The 20,616-nt window shown below is 37.8% G+C and overlaps 1 protein-coding gene across 2 annotated transcripts; it reads right to left on the bottom strand.

Moving 5' to 3' along the window:
- Positions 1 to 2,231: 2,231 nt before the first annotated feature.
- Positions 2,232 to 20,440, bottom strand: zfyve21 (zinc finger, FYVE domain containing 21). Of its 2 annotated transcripts, XM_041812283.1 has the most exons (8): positions 20,258 to 20,440; positions 17,850 to 17,900; positions 15,598 to 15,766; positions 11,859 to 11,934; positions 10,941 to 11,032; positions 10,669 to 10,722; positions 9,421 to 9,551; positions 2,232 to 8,245 (listed from the first exon to the last, which is right to left on the bottom strand). In XM_041812283.1, exons 1-8 carry the CDS (start codon positions 20,381 to 20,383, stop codon positions 8,210 to 8,212), a joined length of 735 nt encoding a protein of 244 aa, XP_041668217.1. In that variant the 5' UTR covers positions 20,384 to 20,440; the 3' UTR covers positions 2,232 to 8,209. The 2 variants fall into 2 exon arrangements, with proteins under 2 accessions (XP_041668217.1, XP_041668218.1); XM_041812284.1 differs by lacking the exon at positions 10,669 to 10,722.
- Between the last annotated feature and the right edge of the window lie 176 nt (positions 20,441 to 20,616).

Here is a 20,616-nt window from a genome sequence, read left to right as displayed (position 1 = left end):
TTGTGTTGTGACAGTAAAGGTAGCAACCGCGGTTAGGTCCCAACAATACAATAACAAACGTGTCGTGTCACAGTTATACCATTGAAAATTCCAGAATAAAGACCTTTGTCACTGCATATTGAGGCACAGCTGGTTTAACCCTTTAACTTTCACTGGAGTCAGTGCTACAGGGGCGTCCTGACTACAAATGAAACATCATTCATCTTTGCGATAGTGTTTTTCATTGTATTTAGGGTAACAATGACCGACAGTGACGTTTAATGTAGAGTCTTTTATGAAGTGTTGAATGTGTATTAAATTAAATTATTATTATATGAATTCCAGCGCCGTACTGTGATAGGATGCCACCTGTGCAACAAGTCCAGTGGTGAAATTCAGTTATCTTGTAGATAACTTAAGACTTAGCGCCAAAACTGGCTGTCATTTATAACTGTTTATAATTTCCTCCACTTTAACTTTAACCCCAGTTTAAGCTGAACAAGATAGCTCCACTGCCATACTCTGCATGCTCCCCTGTGGGCGTGGTGTTATTTTCATCTTTCATGCTTCACCTGTATTCACTGGCAATGGGGTGGGGTTTCAAGACTGAAGCCTGTTCTTATGAGGGAAAACATACAAGCCTGGCTAAATAAAAATAAAATGTACAAAAATTCCCCTAAAGACATAAGTGAAATTGTGTTATGGTCCGATGAGACCTATGTTAAACTTTTTACAAATTTTAACCCACTGAGGCAGGTGTATCAAATCAAGCACCTAGGCATGCAGACTGTTTCTGCAAACATTTGTGAAAGAATGGGTCGCTCTCAGGAGCTCAGTAAATTCCAGCGTGGTACTGTGATAGGATGCCACCTGTGCAACAAGTCCAGCTGTGAAATTTCCTCGCTCCTAAATATTCCACACTCAACTGTCAGTGGTATTATAAGAAAGTGGAAGTGATTGGGAACGACAGCAACTCAGCCATGAAGTGGTAGGCCATGAAAAATGACAGAGCGCACAGTGCGCAGAGGTCACCAACTTTCTGCAGAGTCAATCACTACAGACCTCCATACTTCATGTGGCCTTCAGATTAGCTCAAGAACAGTGCGTAGAGAGCTTCATGGAATGGGTTTCCATGGCCGAGAAGCTGCATCCACGCCATACATCACCAAGTGCAATGCAAAGCGTCGGGTGCAGTGGTGTAAATCACATCACCACTGGACTCTAGAGCAGTGGAGACACGTTCTCTGGAGTGATGAATCACGTTTCTCCATCTGGCAATCTGATGGACGAGTCTGGGTTTGGCGGTTGCCAGGAGAACGGTACTTGTCTGACTGCATTGTGCCAAGTGTAAAGTTTGGTGGAGGGGGTATTATGATGTGGGGTTGTTTTTCAGGAGCTGGGCTTGGCCCCTTAGTTCTAGTGAAAGGAACTCTGAATGCCTCAGCATAACAAGAGATTTTGGACAACTCCATGCTCCCAACTTTGTGGGAACAGTTTGGGGATGGCCCCTTCATGTTCCAACATGACTGTGCACCAGTGCACAAAGCAAGGTCCATAAAGATATGGATGAGAGTTTGGTGTGAATGAACTTGACTAGCCTGCACAGAGTCCTGACCTCAACCTGATAGAACACCTCTGGGGTGAATCAGAGCGGAGACTGAGAGCCAGGCCTTCTCATCCAACATCAGTGTGTGACCTCACAAATGCGCTTCTGGGAGAATGGTCAAAAATTCCCATAAACACACTCCTAAACCTTGTGGAAAGCTTTCCCAGAAGAGTTGAAGCTGTTATAGCTGCAAAGGGTGGACCGACGTCATATTAAACCCTGTGGATTAAGAATAGGATATCACTCAAGTTCATATCCCAGTCAAGGCAGGTGACCGAATACTTGTGGCAACATAGTGTGTGTAAGCTATTTAAGACAGACAGGCAATGTAGCTAAATAGCAAACATAGCTCAGGCAAATGAAGCTACAACAGATTATGCTAAAGGCTATGTAGTTACACAGACAGGGCCTGCTTTCGCTTTAGCTAGGGCTAACGTAGCTCCATTGGTTAACGTAGTAATGTTAAGCACGTAGCTAGCGAAGTTTGTAGTAGTTAGAAGTCTAGAATAGCACCGTACAAGATCAGCAGAGATCAGGCGTCTCTTCCCCACACGGGTCGCCAAATTCAACACAAACCAAAAACATTTTTAATTAATTTCATGATTAAAGATGTTTTTTTAAATAAAAGACACAAAAACACCACAAATGTATAAACACTTGATTTTATTCTCAACAGAATAATCCAACAAAGGGTGTAGTACAGCATGTTCAGCGTAATAAATGAAGCGGGGGGAATAAAAAGGACTTTGAATCAGAGTGGGGATAAAGTGCAGGTTCAAACACTGGCTGAGTGTGGCGTCACAAATAGTGCTGACTTAACAACACAACCAAACACATGGAAGAACAGAGATGTTGGTGTCAGAAAGAAAAGAGGACAACCTACAGTTATGCCTCTTACACAACACTGAAAACGACCACACTGACGCTTTTTTATACTAAACTCCACCATCTTTAAACACTGTGTCTCTTCTGGAAAAACAACAACCAAACACATTGTGGGATCTTAGGTGAGCAGCATATAAAAATAAACTTTATGTCACAGAAGTGGAGGAAGAGGAGGTTTAAGTGAAGACAAAAAAGGGAAAAGGCAAAAATATCCAACAGTCAGCCTATCTTGTCTGTGCTCCATTAATCACTTTAAGTACTATCTTTATGTTTAGAAAACAGGGAAGACACACAAAGGCAAATGTGGTTTAAAACTAAGAATACTTGGTTATTATAGCACGTAGTGTATGTAGTTTAAGGGACTGAATTTAAAGTGGGATTTTAATAACATGTTTTGAAAGATTTAAAGCTCCGGTGAGGAAATTTTCGCTCGTTATGAAACAGACTGAAATTAACATTGAAGACTCTCTATGATCTAGAAAAGCAGAGGACTTCATTAGCATGAAGATAAACTATTTCTACGTAGATATTTAAAATATGTAAATTCACGGCTGCGGGGTAGGTGTCTGATGAATGATGACAGATAATAAACAAAAGCCTTTGTTGACATTTTTCCCAGCGAGGATTTTAAATATTTTGGACTTTTAAAATAAAGTACAGGATATTGTTTGCTGTAATGACCAAAAACAAAACAGGTACTGTTTTGTCCACAGGGGGCGCCAAAGTCAAACTTAAATTGGTTCCTCACAGGAGCTTTAAGATCATGTATGTGAAGCGTTCCAAAAACAAGTCTTGGCATTTCCACGTCCATTTTTGTTAAAAAAGTTTTTCAGGGGCCTTCATCATGTGTATACAGCTTTAAGACTTTAATCTGTCATCATGATTGAGTTTGCCATGACTCCAGACTATGAAACTTTTATATGAAATGTCAAAATCAACAATTGCAACCTTTTTCAAAACCACAGAAACAAAAATAGAAGCCATAAGTGCACATTAGTGAAATTCTTGTTTTCAAAAATTACAAGCTAACTATTGCACACTTTCTAAATCACACTAATCTGAATTGCTGCCACTGTGTTTTTGCAATTTAGGCAGTGACCATGAATCCACTTGTACTTTTTGATAAATTAATTCCTCTCCCAAGCATCTATCTTATTAAATAGATGTGTTTGTAAAGTTTCAGCTCTTCAATCCAATCTATATTAAACTGTATTATTTTAAAACATGTGACAACCACAGTCATGATAATTAGAAGAGCCAACAAAAACGGATGTGTTCAAAAGCCTTAAAAATGTATTAAATGACTCTTTGTGAAGATTTTTCTATCTCAACATTTCTCAAAAGCCTAAGTTTAAATTCACACTACAGGAAATAAAAACAATGTGCTGTAGATTCACCTATTTACCTAACAGTGTCTAGAAGTTCCTTCAATTTCTTTCTTTCAACTGAAACAGTTTGAAGAGAAGCAGGGAGAGACTGTTAGGGGTTTGGGGCACTAAACACCAGCAGGGAGTAAATCTTTAAAAGCACAAACATTAGATTAAACTTAAAGGCTAGGAGTGAATAAATGTTGGCTAAAAGATCCATTTAGCTTCCATGTGAAAAGCTGAAATCTGACTTTCACACAGGCCCAGTTTGTGCCTTTCAAGTATTACCATTACATTTACCTGTTCACTTTTGTTGTTGTGAAAAGTATAATAAATAACAGTTAACTTTGAGAAACCCACAGAGTGGTTTAATTATATTTTTCACTGGACCATGAGGAGAGAAAAACTTTTCACATGCTGCAGAACAAACCGGGTTTATCAAGTCAAGCAGAAACTTTTCCATTTATTCAACATAGAGAGTAGCATCTCTATGAGTGAATTTTACAGGTGGGCAGAATGACTGGATAAATTTGGCCAGATGGAACAAGTTGGAACTTGTTAAACTGGTGAAAAACCTGTGTTAGTGTTCGGCGGACAGATTTACTAAATCTTTATGGTCAGATGAGTTTCTGAGTACTGGAAAAGTTCAATAACAAGCTATTTGCAACAGAATATCCATACATTTAATTCTACTGTTTTCCTGCATTACCAAGTAACATTTTCGTCGTTTTCTCGAGATCTTGACTAATTTTATAAATTGAGTGATACCATTATACTGAAAAAAGAACAAGGAATCACTTTCATCTGCAAACACATAAGCATCCTACTTTAGATGAGCAAAAGGGTGAGTATAACTGGTGTAATCTACCAATTTATCACATTTTATCTTGTTATATCAGAATAACAATGCCTGTTTTCTTGTGGTAACAAGTTAATCAGCTCATTATCACAGGACAAAAGCACTGTTGGCTCAAGATAACACGATAAATTCATTGTTTTATGTATTCAAAACGGGACTGGGTACAATAATCAATATTCAGATGAATGTAAACGTATCCAAGTCAGCCATAAGACTTATTCCTGGGCACTAGTTCAGCTCAGCTGGTAGATGAGGCGCCCATGGAGAGACTAGAGCTCTTGATACACTGATTGTATCGGATTGTACGGATTGATTTCTGATCCTGGTGCTTCATTTCCCTGCATTTCCTGTCTGTCTTCAGCTGCCCTGTCAGAATTAAGGAAAATGCCTTAAAGAATAATCTCTAAGAAGACAAATTTTCATCAGCAGCTCTTTTGCCGAATGGTCTTTGGCATCTTAGGATAAAATATGACACATAAACAGACTTTATGATCAGCAGTTACTGAGTCAAGATTTCCAGAAATCAACCAAAACTGTCCTATCATAACAGGAAAATGGAATGAAGTAAATGTATGGATGCAAGAAAGCTCAGCGCTTTCATAGATGGAATAAACTTCAAATGCAATAACAGTAATAAATCATAAGAACCTTCTTCTCCATGGTTGAATTAGCAGAAAATCTGCTGTACAGCTCTGTGGGTCAAATGTAATTATAATACACGAGGTTAAATGCTGGGGCCAACTTTCAGAAGCTTTTTCAACATAACAAATGTCAAATCTTTTTACCTCAAAAGTAAAAAGTTTTCATCTAAATTTAGTCTCTGTTAAAAAGTAGGTCCTTGGAAGCCCGACTAACACCTCCTGAAGTGATAAATCCTCAAACTCAGCCAGAAGTGAGGAGAATCTGGCAGATGAAGGATGAAAAATCTCACATCCTGGCTTTGGATTATGAAAATAACAGATTTAAAAAGGAAAAACCAGACAGTCCAGAAAAGGAATTACAGTTTACAAATATTACAAAAATTATCATCATATGTGAGTACGTACACACCTTGTGTTAAAGTAGGAATAGTTAACAAAATAGCTTATACAAAAACTTCAATACATCAAATTACATTTAAAGCATTTTGTATGTGTTTGTGTGTTTATGCTTCACTTGGATCAGTGAATAGTCTGAAGTTTCTTTAGACAGCGAGGTCTAAAGAAATGAATCTGTAAGTACTTGTAGAAGAGAGCAGAGGTTTTAACATAATTTACAGAAAAGAAACAAAAGCTGAAATTTCTTTGCATTTACCAGGAGATTCTGCAGCAATTCTCTGCAAGGACAAAAACCCCAAATGTTTGTTTAGATTGGAGATAAATCTGTGATGTTCTTTGCATTTCAGGAGTTTTCCACACATGGGAATGTACTCGTCTGGCTTCCTCTTACTGCTTTGGTAAGAGCTTCCTAGATTCCCAAGATGCCTTTCACTCCTGCTTAGCTGCCAATGCTCCTGTGAGTGACTGAATGCCCTCTGTGCTTCTTATCTGATCATTTAAGCCCTAAAAACTGAAAGTAAAACATGAAAAACAGTCCTAGATATTGAATTCAAGCACCCAACTTTAACACTTGACACTATGGTGTTATCAACAAGTTTTGACAACATACAAAGGTCTGCTTATGGTGTGTAATAAATGCCTATATTTATTGGTAGGTGACTTTAAAATTCTATCTTCAAAAAACAGATTTTTTGGGCCAGTTGGTGGCAGAAGAAACAGGTTAGCTCACTTTAATTTAACTTATTGGAAATCACTTGTTAAATTTAATGAATGCAGAAGATGCTGATCAACAACATTGTTCATTTGTAGTCATATTGTTGCTACTAGATTAATTAATGTTCTTTATTATCTTTTTTGCTCTGTTTTGGTCTGCACCAGTCCCTGATGACAACATCTGGCTCTATCTACTTAGGGCTTTACTGATTTAACAGAACAGTTACCATTGTTTTATAGAGCTTTATTACTAAAGGAAACTTACATATGAACGGATGATAATCAAACATTAGTGGAAACTAGAAGTTGCACCAAAGTAGTGGTCTGATGCATGTGTGTTTTACTGCTGTCTGCAAAGCAAATTGTCCTTTACATGGATTATAAAGTCAACCATGGGCCATAAACCTCAAGAGATGATGACGTACAGCTTCTGTGTAGCAATGTAGCTCTTTTAGCATAATGACTTGGCAGTCCTAGTAGTTACTAGTACGACAGTTGAGCTCTCAGCTCAAAGCGTAAGTAATTGGTTAGCACAGACTCACAGCAAGTGACCAATATGCAGAGCTTCATGCTGCCCACCTCTGCTGGTCGCCTGTTGTCTTAAATCAAGGATACACTCTGTTTTCTTGAAATGCACCAAGCAAGGGAGAAAAGCTGCTAAAATGTGGCACTACCAGGCTGGTCAACAATGCAACATTTAACAGCACATTTTGCACAGAGAGCTGCAGCATGCAAAACAATCTCCTTAGGCAAAGAGAATCAGGTGATAATGGAGGCTGAACGTGTGGTCTTGCTGGTGCATGTTTCAGCCTTCTATACTGGTATAGGATGCAACCGTATATAGGATGCAGATGACTTTTTAGATGTAAAATTGTATTATAAGGCATCTTAAATGCCAAATTTGATTAATGGTGCACTTCTTAACACATCAAACTGCAAACACGTATTAAATATGATTGTAAAGTTTTAGAAAACATAAAAAAACAACTAAAATAATACTTAAATGTGTCAAATTAAAAAGCCTAGTATGGGAAACATGACAAAGACATGTCCAGTACACACAAAGTTTTAGTAAAATAACTTATTGGATTAAAAAAATATCTCACAAAATAGGTCCTGAAATGCAAAGCACATCCCCCACAGCTGCTTTCTATCTGCTTTTAAAGGGTTAACAGGTGGATTTGTCCTTTAATCTGCATGAGACAAGCTTATCTGGAAGATCTGTGTTCAAACCGGTTTAACCATCAAGCATCAAACTTCTGGAAGGAAAGCCAGCAGAATTTTAAAAATCCTGTACTTCTTATTGTAAATAAAATGAAAATAAATGGTATTTATAAAGTAAAAATCTCGTATAAAGAAAAAGTAAAAGGAAATCAAATAAAAGCTCCTCAGCATTAGAAGCTTTTACTGCCGTTTTTCCACTCAGCTGGCTCCATTTTATGCAGAGATATTAATGCTATCTGCTCTGTTTTAGGAGTTAAATCAGAGAGAATTAACCTATGTAAAACTAGATAATCAGCATAATCATAGTAAACATGTACAAAGTACTGGTTAAAGAGGTAATAAAGTGTATTTGTACAAACATTTCTTGCAGAGATGACGGTGATAAAAAAATGTTATCCAGAACCGAGAGATCAGACAGAAAAGCAGAACCAGAACTGGCGTAAATAAAATCAAAATGATACCGAGCCCCCGCAAGACGGAGGACAAAACACTTGGGTGTGTGCTGCCTGGAGGTTTTCTTTTGCAGGCTGTCTGCACGTCACTGGTCTCGAGCTTCGTACAGGAGTTTAGCTGCCTGCAGGGAAGACAAACAGATCAAATTAAGAGCTATAGTGAGATAGAGTGAGAACACTTGAGGCACATGAACCCAGTATTTAACACATCAGAAAACTACCTTTTAGAGTAAACGTAGAAAATTTGACTGAATAAAACCTTTGACGGTGCTGCATTACTACTGAGGATATTACAGATAATAACTAACTTTGGCCTGAAGGGGGTGCCACAGGAAATGCCATGCTCTATCCCTCCATGTTGTCAAGCTCAGCTCTACTTTTACCAGTCTCAGTTGTCCTGGTGTTGTTTTCATGCGGTCTAACACATTGACAAGTGGCAATAAATATGTGTGTTTTCTGTACATCTGAGCCATGATAGTACTAAAACACTAGCTTCATAGAATTCTTAACTTTTTTGTCTTTGTAAAATAAGGTGACATTAGATATGCTTTATGGAGCATCATATGGGAAATTTACTTGTCATAGTTGTCAACAAAGATGGAAATATAAATATACTTAACAAGTGATAAGAAAAGAAAACTGAAAGGGGGAAATATACAAATCAAATATATCTGATAATTGTGATTCTAGATTTGGGAGGATCTGACTCCATTAGAAACAGTAAAACACTTAAATTGAACCTACACACTTTAGTATAATGAGGAAAAAAACAGATTTGGACAAGCCACAAATCACCTGAGTGGATGGGGGAAAATTGGGCCACCCTAAGGCATGTTGCAGAGAAGGAGTAGGAGATATATTTGATATTTGCAGGCTGAGGCATTTCTACCCTGATTTAGACTTTCGATCCAAACTAGTGACAAGCTGACGGCTCCTAAGAACCGAAAATTTAGTAGAGTAACTGTGAATTCTTACAATAAGATATGATACAATGCCAGAGGATACAGTAAGATTTGATGCACTACAATTAAGATTAAGGTATGAACGTCCTCAGTACCAAACTCTGCTGAATCAACCCAGGTTGCTTGATGGAAACACACAAAACATGATGCGATGGTAAGATTTTAAAGCTTAGGATATCAAAACAGCAAACTCAACGTCTCAATAGTGAATCTTTGACAGCAGCTCCATATGATGGATTATCTGATCAGCATGAACTTAATAGAGAATGTAGGACTTAAAGCATGTGCAAGCATGCAGTCCAATAAACCATGTATGAGCCGTGTGCTTGTTGTACCTTGTGCATTGCAGCCAACCATAATGAGGCCACCTTCTTGTCCTCTGCTGCCTCCACACGAAGCTGCTGAGCATCCTGGGAGCCCATTGGTTTGTAGTGGAGCAGCATGCCGCTGGCCCGGGACGTCCCTCCTGCCAACAACACATGTAAATATTTCACATTAATAAGACGAGGACAAAAACTGATAGACTTAGTGAACATATTCAACAGTTTGTGCTTTTTTGTCAAATCCTCAGGTCCAAACTGACAACACTTTTTCTAAAAAACAGTATTTTCACTTTTTAAAACTTTACTTTTCTACATAGGGCATATTCATCAAAGAAAAGAAAGTCAAGAGGTTTGGCACTTTTTAAGTGCAGCACAAGCAAATGAATCAAGTTTTTATCCAGCTTTTATATTCTCCTACTTTTTTGGATCTGTCCACAAAAGTCTAAATATTTGAGTTCCTTCAAATAAAACTTTTGAGATAAAGTTCCTATGTCCGCATCTGATAGGTGTCAAAGATTCAGCCACAAAAACAAACCACTAAAGAGGATGGATGCATGCTCAAAACACACAAATGCAACAGCAAAGATACTGTATGTCAGGGGATAAGTAAAAAATAAAAAGGGAAAAATGTGTAGCAACAGAAGGACTATCAGGGAATCCTTTCAAGTAAAAAAAATTTAGGAAAAACAGAAAAAGAAAAACATATTTTTGATGAAAGAACTGCATCACTGAACACTAATATATATTTATAGTTAGTGATAAAAAGTCTAATTAAAGAATTAAGAATCAAATGTCTCTTTCATTTAGATGCAAAAGCCTAAAAAGAAAGTATACTCAAAGGTAAAAAAAAAAAAAGTTTGTGTTTATGATTTTTGGTATTAAAAAGCACTCAAAGGGTCAAATATATTCAATTTGCTTTTATAAAAATAAAGCATTTTTAACAGACATTTGAAGAAAATTTTAAGACAAATGAGGAATAAATTGCACCATTGCTGTGATGATAAAAACAAAATGTCAAATATAAAGCCAAACCATGCAGCATGTTAACAACTCATAATACTGTTTAAATGTATGCAGTTTCATTTCACACCAAGCCTGTCTTTGAGTCATGGAGGTGTTTAGACAAATAACAGCATGTAGTTTCAATATTTGGTAGCTTCATGCACACAGATAAAACCCCAAAACAATCAGATCTGGAGGAAAAAGGAGGGATGAAATGACTAGAAGGAAAGACAAACACCACAAGGAACCACAGCTAACCTTCAGAGATACACTGACTGTCCAGCAGACTGGTGTAAGTGTGAATGTCGTTCTCTGAGCACAATAGAAGAAGAAAAAGAGTCCAAGCAGCAGCAGTGGAAAAAGAGTTTGTTAGAGTTCAGTTAGAGAAAACACAAACATGTTAAAATGTTAATCAAGGCAAAAAGAAAGAGATGGACCAGCAATATAAGTACAAATATGTCTCTTACCATCACTTAAACGACAGAAAAAATAATTTCTGCCTATTTAAAACGGTCAGAATCACGGTTTACCTCCTGGACTCGTCCCGTCTGTCAGGATCTGCATGCTGGAGATTCGAGATAACTCCACCTCAAAGTGGCTCTCACCGTCGAAGAACAGATACCTGAGGGGTGGATTTAAAGAAAACACAAATTAGATTGATATCTAATAAAAATATGAATATGAATTTATTATAATGACACTAGGAATCTAACTGGTTGAATCAAAACTGCTTTTGTTTTTCATATCTGCCAAATCACACTTTAATTATTTAGAGTCTAACTGACACCATCACAGCAACTGTTTTATCAAACACACTGTCCACAGCTCAGTGCTGTGGGGAAAAATACTATAAAAATAATTTCACTTATTATATACATTTACTGTGTTCCTCTGTGAATAAAGCCACAAAATGCCCAAAATATGTATTGTAGAAAAAACAAGGTCACTGCAACCTCACAATATGCAAGGACACTGTGACCTTTGACCTCCAAGTATAGCTCTGTGTCATATTTGACAAAAATCCTCCAATGTACTCTTGAAATATTGTGATCCAAAGATCTGAGGTCACAGTGACTTTGACCTTCAAAGTGTGTTCACTTTATCCTGGAATCAGAGGGGACATTTGTGCAAAATTTGAAGAATTCCTCAAAGCACTCTTGAGATATCGCATTCATAAGAATGGCCAGACAGGCAGACAACCCAAAAACATGATGCCTCTGGCCCTAGTTACCTCTGCTGCAGAGATATAATAAAAAGCAGCAAATCTTCACATTTGTGAAGCCATGACTATCAAACGCTTTGTTAAAGATCTGAAATCCTACGCTCGTAAAGCTGAAGTAGCATGATCCAAATATAAGAAAGAAAAATATACAGCTTTACTAAGATTAATTAATTCAATTATCTCAGTGTGGCTCAAATAAAATAAAAAGGAATTTTAAAAAGATCACCTGTGGTTGTTAGAGAGACGACACGTCATGGTTTCAGACTTCTCTGACGTTCCCAGAGTGACGACGAAGGTACCACCTAAAACCAAACCACAGGATGGGAAGAAAAGACAGGAATATTTAAGTTTGTTATTCAAGTTTTGAAAGTTTTGAAACCTGCAGTGGTTAACAACCTTTTATTAGGCCTTTTTTCTTCATAACAATGAAGACATATTCTCACAAATGCAACAACTTTATTACCATTTACTTACTGGGAGTCAACAGTTAAAATGGGCTTTAAAAATGAACATAAACTTTTGTCTGCAGAATTTGAAGTTATAAAGCAAAAGCATCTCTCTAGAGTGTTCTAACGTTTTTCTACTTTTCTCAAAAAGTAGAAGAGACATAGTTATGAAGAGATGTCAGAGGGATTTACTGCCTTGTATGTCAATTTCTTGATGAATTTTTCAGAGTCTTGTTTTCTGCTGTTCTATTGATAACTCATCATCAATAAATCATGAGGCCCCAACACGCTGCAGGCTCTTCATTCAGCCGCTCGTCCTCCTGCAGCTCCAGGCTGCTGATGGATTTTTCATTGAGAGGCGACCGGCTGCTGCTGCTTATTTATAGCCTCACAGTGACCCACACTCTACAACAACACAAAGATTATCAGGCATGGAGGAGGAGGAAGGGGAGGAGAATTGGATTAAACCGTGGATGGTTTTTACAGTATTTCAGCTTTCTGTGCAGTGGCATGGGAACAATGTCATAAAGCCACAAACGAGTATAAACTACATGTAAGATAAATATAAAGATATGAAAATGCACCTGAGAAAAAAGTAGAGCCAATGCTGCAAAATATGACAAAAGCATGTATGATATATCCTAGACTTGAACAATTACTGTGCATCATCAGTCACTAAGTACTCAATCTCTCTTCTGATTTAGAAGTTTTGTCAAAAAAGTAATTAAAAGTAGGGATGGGAACCGAGAAACAGATCCTGTTGAGAACCGGTTCCAATTGGCTCGATCCATCAACATCATTTACATTTTATCTTAACGATTCCCTTATCGATGCCTCATTCCTGCGTGCCATAAAACACAGGCCTCGCATGTGGCAGTGAGCAAACATGAACAGAGAAGTTGAGGACATAGACAAACATTTACAGGACTATACAGTATCTCTGCAAGGTGTTTTAAAAAAACACATTAAACAAGCACTTATCAGCATGCATGCATACGTACAACGAGTGGAGCACGTGCCTCTGCAGCGCTTCATCTAACCCTTTATCAAAATGCTTCGAGTCTGAAATAAAACAGGTTTATAAGGAGACGTTTACAGGTGCAGGAGAAGTGAATCATTTAAGTAAAATGGGTTAAATCAGGGCAGGGGATCAAATCAAGTTTCTCTTTTTTCTCTTTAAATGACGAAGATGTGCATTCTTTTTCCTCCCTCCTCTCCTCCCAGAGGTAAGATGAGAAGTGATAATCGTGATCTAATATCACAGAATCTGTGAATGTGAAGTAATGTTCTGTGGGCTTTTAAACAGCTAAAGATTGGACTTTATTATCATTTTATGTCCCCATTATGTTTCAGTGGCAAACTCTGTCCTGCCAAGAGTTTACTTTACAACGATCTTATAAAAAGTTACAGAATACTCAAGCACATTTCACATTAAACGGGTAAAGATAAGTTTAAATGTTTTCAAAACCCTCAGTGGTTTCTGTTGTGCCTGGCATGGCTGCAGTAGGACACAGCACCTGTGGATAATACTAAACGTACACATTTCTCATCACTGATCTACACCTAGAAATAAGAATTACAGCATTTTTAAACTCGCGTTGTCTTAGATCATATTAGAGCCAGCAGTGCACATCTACCAGTTTGACTTTAGAGAAGACCGCCGTGGTGCCAGAACTGTGCCCATGCCGTGCCTGCGCCATGGCCCATGTATCGTGCACCAGTCTACACGAGAGTGTTCGTCTTTTGCAAAACTGTCCTGACATGATTAACAGGAGTTTTTGTCATCACTTTTAAAGTGTCACACACAGGCGGAGGTGCTGTGGGTGGAAAAATAAACATATTCTTGAGGAATTGATTATTAATGTGTGCTCATCACACGGCCCCATCTTCATGACGGTAATCAAAGAAACACCGTGGCTATTCTTAGTATTCTTAGGATACAGTATTACTGTATTACCACCCATTTCTAGTGAACTGTCACAAAAACAGACTAAAGCGGTAAAAAGTGTTGCTTCATTTTTCCAAAAATGATGCACACACGGCAACGTGAAACATCTGTCAAACAGTGATGTCTAATGCATGACATGCATCTTTTTGCCCAAGAACTGTTAATGTTGCACAAGAGTTCAATTTTTTTGATACGTCCAGAGATCTAGGATCCAGAGACTACTTTTCTATTTATATTAAGGTTTTATCTTTTAAAGAAAATGAGCAGTAGTACTGTATTCTAATTCAAGTTCACAGATTAAAGATCCAGAGAGCAGTTTGTCTTAACTGAGAAATATCCAACAAAAAAGTTGTTTTTTTGTATATTTTAGGATGTTTTCCTCCCAAGCACTTGATGTTTAACATTAGCAATCCAAAAAAAATCCACAGGAAGGAATCAGCAAGGGAATTGATAAAGAACAGAATCGATAAGAAGAAACGATAATGGCATTGATATCAATAAAATCTTATCAATTCCCATCCCTAATTAAAAGTAATTTTCTTGCAGAAATAATAAAAATACCAAGTGGATTAATTAATCAGTTGGTCTATAAATGAATAAGAACATTTTGATGTAGGATTACATGATATTTGTCCCTTTTGGAGCTACATTCTCAACATTTTCTAGTTTTAGCCACTCAAATGAGCAAAGTCATGTTTTGTTACATTAGTACTGCAATTATATAAATTATTCATGTTTACTCAGAAGCTGAGAAAAAAAGCAGGCAACTTGGTTATTTTTTTCTTTTAATTTCATAAAGATTTTAGACATCACAGTTATTGATTTAATTTATGGTGAACTCTCTTGGGAGCACCATAATTCCACAGTGGAATCATAATTTAATCTGCAAGTTGTATGAAGACAGATATGTTCAGGATCTGCAGAGCTGCTGATAAAATATTTACTCAAGAATCATTATAAAAGGTGCAGAGTGTCATATTTAGCCTAGTAGCATTTAGCGGCACAAACTTGGCATTTTATTTTTTTTATTAACTTAGACCAATCCCTTTATTCACATATAGGGAGGGTCCTCTCCATGGACTCCACCATCTTGGATTTTTGCATCTTGCATATTTCTACAGTAACACAGAAACGAGCAAATAACAGATACACGCCCTTTTAAGTTCCTCTGGTTACAACCGGAAGTGACCATTGCGGTCTAGAATCTCACAGCTAGATGTCACTTATATTCCCATTCTTACACAGCAACTTTAAATGAACGAGATAATGATAAAAAAAAGAGCTCAAAACTCAGACAACCCTAGAACTTTATCACATCCCAAAACAAACTGTAATCTAGAGGAATGTCTACCAGATATTATCTATTTTTAAACTTACAGATGCATCATTTTCTAATAATTTTAACATCATTACAGCTTACATTTTGTGGATGTGAACTATTTTGGTCTCTAAGCTTTGTCTCATCTAACAATGATGGTTACTATCCACAGGGTTTTAACAACTTTTAAAAGAAAAATGGTTGAAGAAAAGGAGAAACTCAAGACAAAACTAAACAAATCCAAACGTCTCACCTCCCAGAAGCACTTTGAGCTGTTTGTCGTAGAACTCCATCTCTTTCTGGGAGACCAGGCTGCACTCTGCACACTGCCGTACCGGATCAACGAAGCACATGCGGGGAAGCACCACCTTCTTACTGCAGCATTTATCACAGAAACACCGGCCGCACCGCCGACAGTGATGCTGCAGGAGGAATGAGAAATAAGTCAGTCTTAGCTTTAACTCATAATGTCAAATTAAACATAAATAAAAAACAGTTCAACAACACACAACTCTGAGAATACTAGCTGTTTGCTAAGAGGTTTGCAGGTGGAGTGTTAAAAGATACTGCTGCCTTGCGAAGCCATTACTTAACTAATCAGTGTATTAACAATACAAATGCATTACAGTGCCTCTCTTAATGAGGGTATTTGAGGCTCAAACATCTGATCAGTTCAAATTCACATGGATACTCTATTTTTACTTTACAGTGCAAGACTTCACTCAAACAATGCCTCTCTTTAAAAAATAAACACTTTAAACTATCAGCCTGTTGGAAATACCTCAAAATGAAAATGTAATGGTTATTTTAGAATAAATAAAGCATCAAGATGGAAAAAGAAAATATGGCTTAACTGAGATTTGTTAAATTGCAGATGAAAGACAAGCAATTCTTTCTCATTTAACATCAGTTCAAAGATACACTTGTATTCTACCTTTTTTATATTCTATTCTTATTTTTATGTTCTCATTTTTGTTCTCTTATACAAATCTTGTTTTAGAAATGTCCTAGTTTACATCTTGATATCACTTGCCATTGCATTTGTGCTCTCAATAACAGTTAAACCTATGGTTTTCATATTTTAGGCTTTAATATCCCCAATGACCCAGTCTTTCCCATTTTGATTGAACATTGGATTGTTTTCACCTTGAAGGGGAGGGGCTGACATTGTTTGGGCAAAATACCCAAATGGGTTATCAATAGTTTTTGTTTGGTGTCCAGGCTCCCATCCTAATCACGCCTTGCAGATTTATTTTACATGCTGAATATCTTAAACCCCCTCACTGGAGCCTACAGGTGGGTGCTTGGGTGGTGGTGGGGTTGAAAGCAGAAAGCAGGTAGAACAGAAGGAGAGACTGGGAATATGACAGCTAAAATGGACCACTGAAATGGAAGGAAGTCTGTCTGATGATTTATAACAATGCAACTCAGGTGTGAAATCATTGCAGCATTTTTGAGTCTGGCTACATTAGCTTGCAAGGGTTTCTACATTTTTAAGGACAAATGCAATGTTTTGGGCCAAATAAAGGAGGGTACTTCACATGGCAAAGACATGGGAACTTTAGAGCTGATATGTATTGTTTGCAGCTTTAATTTACTGTCAGTAATCACAATATTGAGGAATATATTGCATCTTTCCCTTATACCTAGCAAGCTTCCATAGCATCATGCAGTTATGTTTTATATAATAAATGCATAAGTTCTAATCCTACTGCTTATCCATTTAAAACAAGCTAAACTTTACTTTGGACTAGTAAAGAACTAACACACGTGAACTAAAATAACACTGACAATAAGTGTGTCAGTGGCTACTGTCCGAGTCTGAGTGATGTAGTAAAAGGAAGCCTGTCAGCAGAAACTGCAGCGTGAGCTGAATTTAGTCTAGAAAATAACGTTTTCACCCGAAATCTACGTGACTGTGAAGAAATCTGACTCAGTGACACTTTGATGGTTCTGATTTTTTTAGGTCCTCAAGCTATCTGAACAGGAGCAGATGCAAGCAAGGTTTACGCGCCAGACAAAGCACCAGAGACTCTTAAATGTTTATGGAAATATAAACTGTTGATTCAAAGTTACAGTACACCTTATGTCTGTGCTTTAGGTGGTACTGAAACCAGTTTTGATATCGATTGATTTTACAAGTAAAAATGCAAAAATGAGCTCTGGGGGTCTCAGAGAGTTCAACATTTCTGATACTTGTAAAAACAAGACAGATGGAAAGTGCAGAGATGAAAATAGCAGCTGAAAAAAATTACGATAAAGAGATTTTGTGCAAAGAAAGTGGGACACGAATCAGTCAGTAGTCACTGGAAACAAATGCCTCCACAGAGTCCTCAGTGTGTCTCTGCCAAAATAAATGAACAGAAGCCAAGAGGAGAAAAAAATAGTCATAGAAGTTTCACAACGCAGACCAACTGAAAGCCTCTTCAGTTTACTTTGTGTGTTTGTGCCTCTTAGATAATGCTGTGATTTGTTTTCACGGCTGTGCTGCAAAACAAAACAAACCTTTCTTCTGATGAAGTCGAACTTGGTGTCACACTGCATACATCTCGGGCACTGAAGGACGAGAAAGGAAGAGGAAAAAACAGGATGTTACACAACATGCTGAGCAGGGAGGATTCAAGTTTAGCATCAGCTCAAAAATATGGAGCAGGGGGTGCTTTCCATTACAAGTTCTTAGGGCTTATTTCATTTTTAAGCTTATTTCTCATACAGACAGCCTCATACAGTCGAGTTCTGTCAAACCACAATCCAAACTTTAAGACATGTCTTCTCCAAAGTGGGAGGAAAACCAACAAATCTTTCCGTTTTGGCATATGTTAAAGGGGCTCAGCTAACATCTTAGCTCAGAACAAGATTCCTATAGACTCTTGTCTCCCTTCATCTGGATACATGATGCAAGGAGGTCTGCAGGGCTTACTGAATTGTGATATTGATCGCCTCAATGTCAGGTAAATCGATTAAACTTTGGAACAAAAAAAAAAAACATACTTAGCGTATGTGGAATCTTTTTGATGATAATTGCATTTGGAGTTTTAAAGTGCTTACTTTCCTCCGTTCCCATTTATTCTTAATCGCCATTGCCCACTTCCTGACCCCCAACAGGCACAATCACATGACAGCTAAAAAAAAAAAACCCTGAAGGTTTTCTTGAATTTACTTGCATCTTAAAAGGGCAATATTTTTGCATTCTGAAGGCAGTGTAGTTATCCTGCATCCACAGCTTTGCTTTAAAATTATATTTTTGTTTTCCAGGAACAGCATCTTTAATTGCTTTCGCCACGTCCGTACGCCTCTACTCTTCAGCTACTGCCATTGCAAGGGAGCCAAAAGCATACAGCACCTTGTTTTTGATAAAATCCAGTAAAGTTTGTCTCACTGATTTAAATATTTTGTTAAATCCCTACATTTTGGAAATCAGAGATGGAAACGACTGGCCTGTTAAGAAAGTAGCTGCAGATGGCTTTGTTTGTTGATCAGCTGATCAATGTTGTTTCACCAGAAAGATAGATGAATTAGACTTGACACATTTAGTTTAATTTCTTTCGTAGGCTTATTATTCCTATGCAATGCAATGCCCTCCTTCCCTACAAAGTGAATGAGGATATTGCTAATTTGGTATGTTTATTCCAGGGTTAATAGCTGTAGTGTCCATCTAACTATGAAAGAGAAAATAAATTAATCCCAAACTAGCAAATAAGAAATGATTAACCTTTGCTGGCTACAATTGACTGTCAGTATGGTCAAAGTGTCTCTGTGCTCAGCCACAGTTTACAACTTAGGCAGATAGTTTATGTTTGTCCTTCTGCGCCTCCTCTTTTAGTTTTACTGCCCTCTGACACAAACAGGCAGGTCAAACACAAAGCTCCAGACTGTGCCCGAGCTAGCATAGCAGCTCCTCCAGCTAGCTTAAACGCTGGACGTAGCTGTAAGGTAACAAGCCCAACAAGCGGATGTAGTTTCACTTTAACTATTCCATGTCAATTAAGACATTAAAGCCTAGCCTGACAGCTAGTAAAAGGAGAAAACCAGATGGTTTATTACGGTTAACCGACTCTGTTAAATGCCAGGCTGGCCGTGTGTGCCTGCAACGCCCAGTCCAGGAGCCAACTGCCATGTCCAGGACCGAGTAAAGCTAGCGGGAGTTAGCATGAAGGCTAACGACCGTTAGGAGCAGTTACTACCAAAATAAAAGCACTCTGAAGACAGGAAACTTAGATTTGCCATTTTCCTCACACTTTTGAGCGATTTAATGACCTAAAGTGTGTTCTTACATTACATTTTGTCGTTTTACAAGTTGTGATAATGAGTGAATTTCCCCTAAGGGCGCTCAGCGAAGTATCTTTTCTAATACGAAATAAAATGCCTTATTTATCACTTTTATAAAAGAGGATACAAGCCAAACAGAGTTAAGAATGGTTTTAATGAGTGTAATATACTTTATTGGTGGCTTAAATAATTTTATTACGATCTAAAGTTATGCAAATACAAATTATGTGACATGTTGATGTTAAAGTATTTTATGAATAGTAGGGTGGAAATGTTCATTAAAGTGCAAGGACAGATATTGAAAGTACGAATGAATTCCTTTTAAAATGCTGTAATTGTAAATTTGTTAGGAAAACAAATCAGCAACATGCATAAACATGTTATCAACTGCGACATGACATGTCAAACTCATACCCGACTACGAATTAGTCATGATATCACAGTTAATTTACTGACTAGGATGATTGTTTTCATAAATTCTATCCTTGAATTATTCAAAGTTATTGTACTAATTCGCAAACTGTGTGTTTATTTTGAGTTAAACCGGAAGTCTTATGTTAAAGTCCCTAGCTAGCTTCACGCTCGTGCTCACGGCTTTGATGGCTTCTCGCTGTCAAACAAATCCTCCCCCCGCCTCGCCTCACCTCTTTATCCGGAACCCACTGCGGCTCGTCCAGCGAGAAAGGGCTGTTGAATGCGCCGTTTTCCGGCACCATGCGAAGCCCGCTGGGGCTCCGGACTAGCTTCTTCCCATCAGGCACTGAAGACATTTTCCTTTAGCAGCGGTTTTGCTCTCCGGACTGCACGGACTCCCTCCGCCAACTCCTGCCTGGACACACCCTCTTTAACGATTGGCAGGGCGTTTAGCGTATCAAATCGTAGCGATAGTATGACGTTGTACGTTGTTTTGATTTTCTACATTCCAGTGAAGGAGAGAGAAAATGAAGATGGTTTATGCTAATCTCACACATCTGAATCTCGTTTTTAACAGCTGTTGCTTACA

Source organism: Cheilinus undulatus, linkage group 18 (assembly GCF_018320785.1).
Source record: "Cheilinus undulatus linkage group 18, ASM1832078v1, whole genome shotgun sequence".
Taxonomy (NCBI): Eukaryota; Metazoa; Chordata; class Actinopteri; order Labriformes; family Labridae; genus Cheilinus; species Cheilinus undulatus.
The sequence above is the reverse complement of the archived record's forward strand: the minus strand, read 5'-3'. Positions and strand labels throughout refer to the sequence as shown.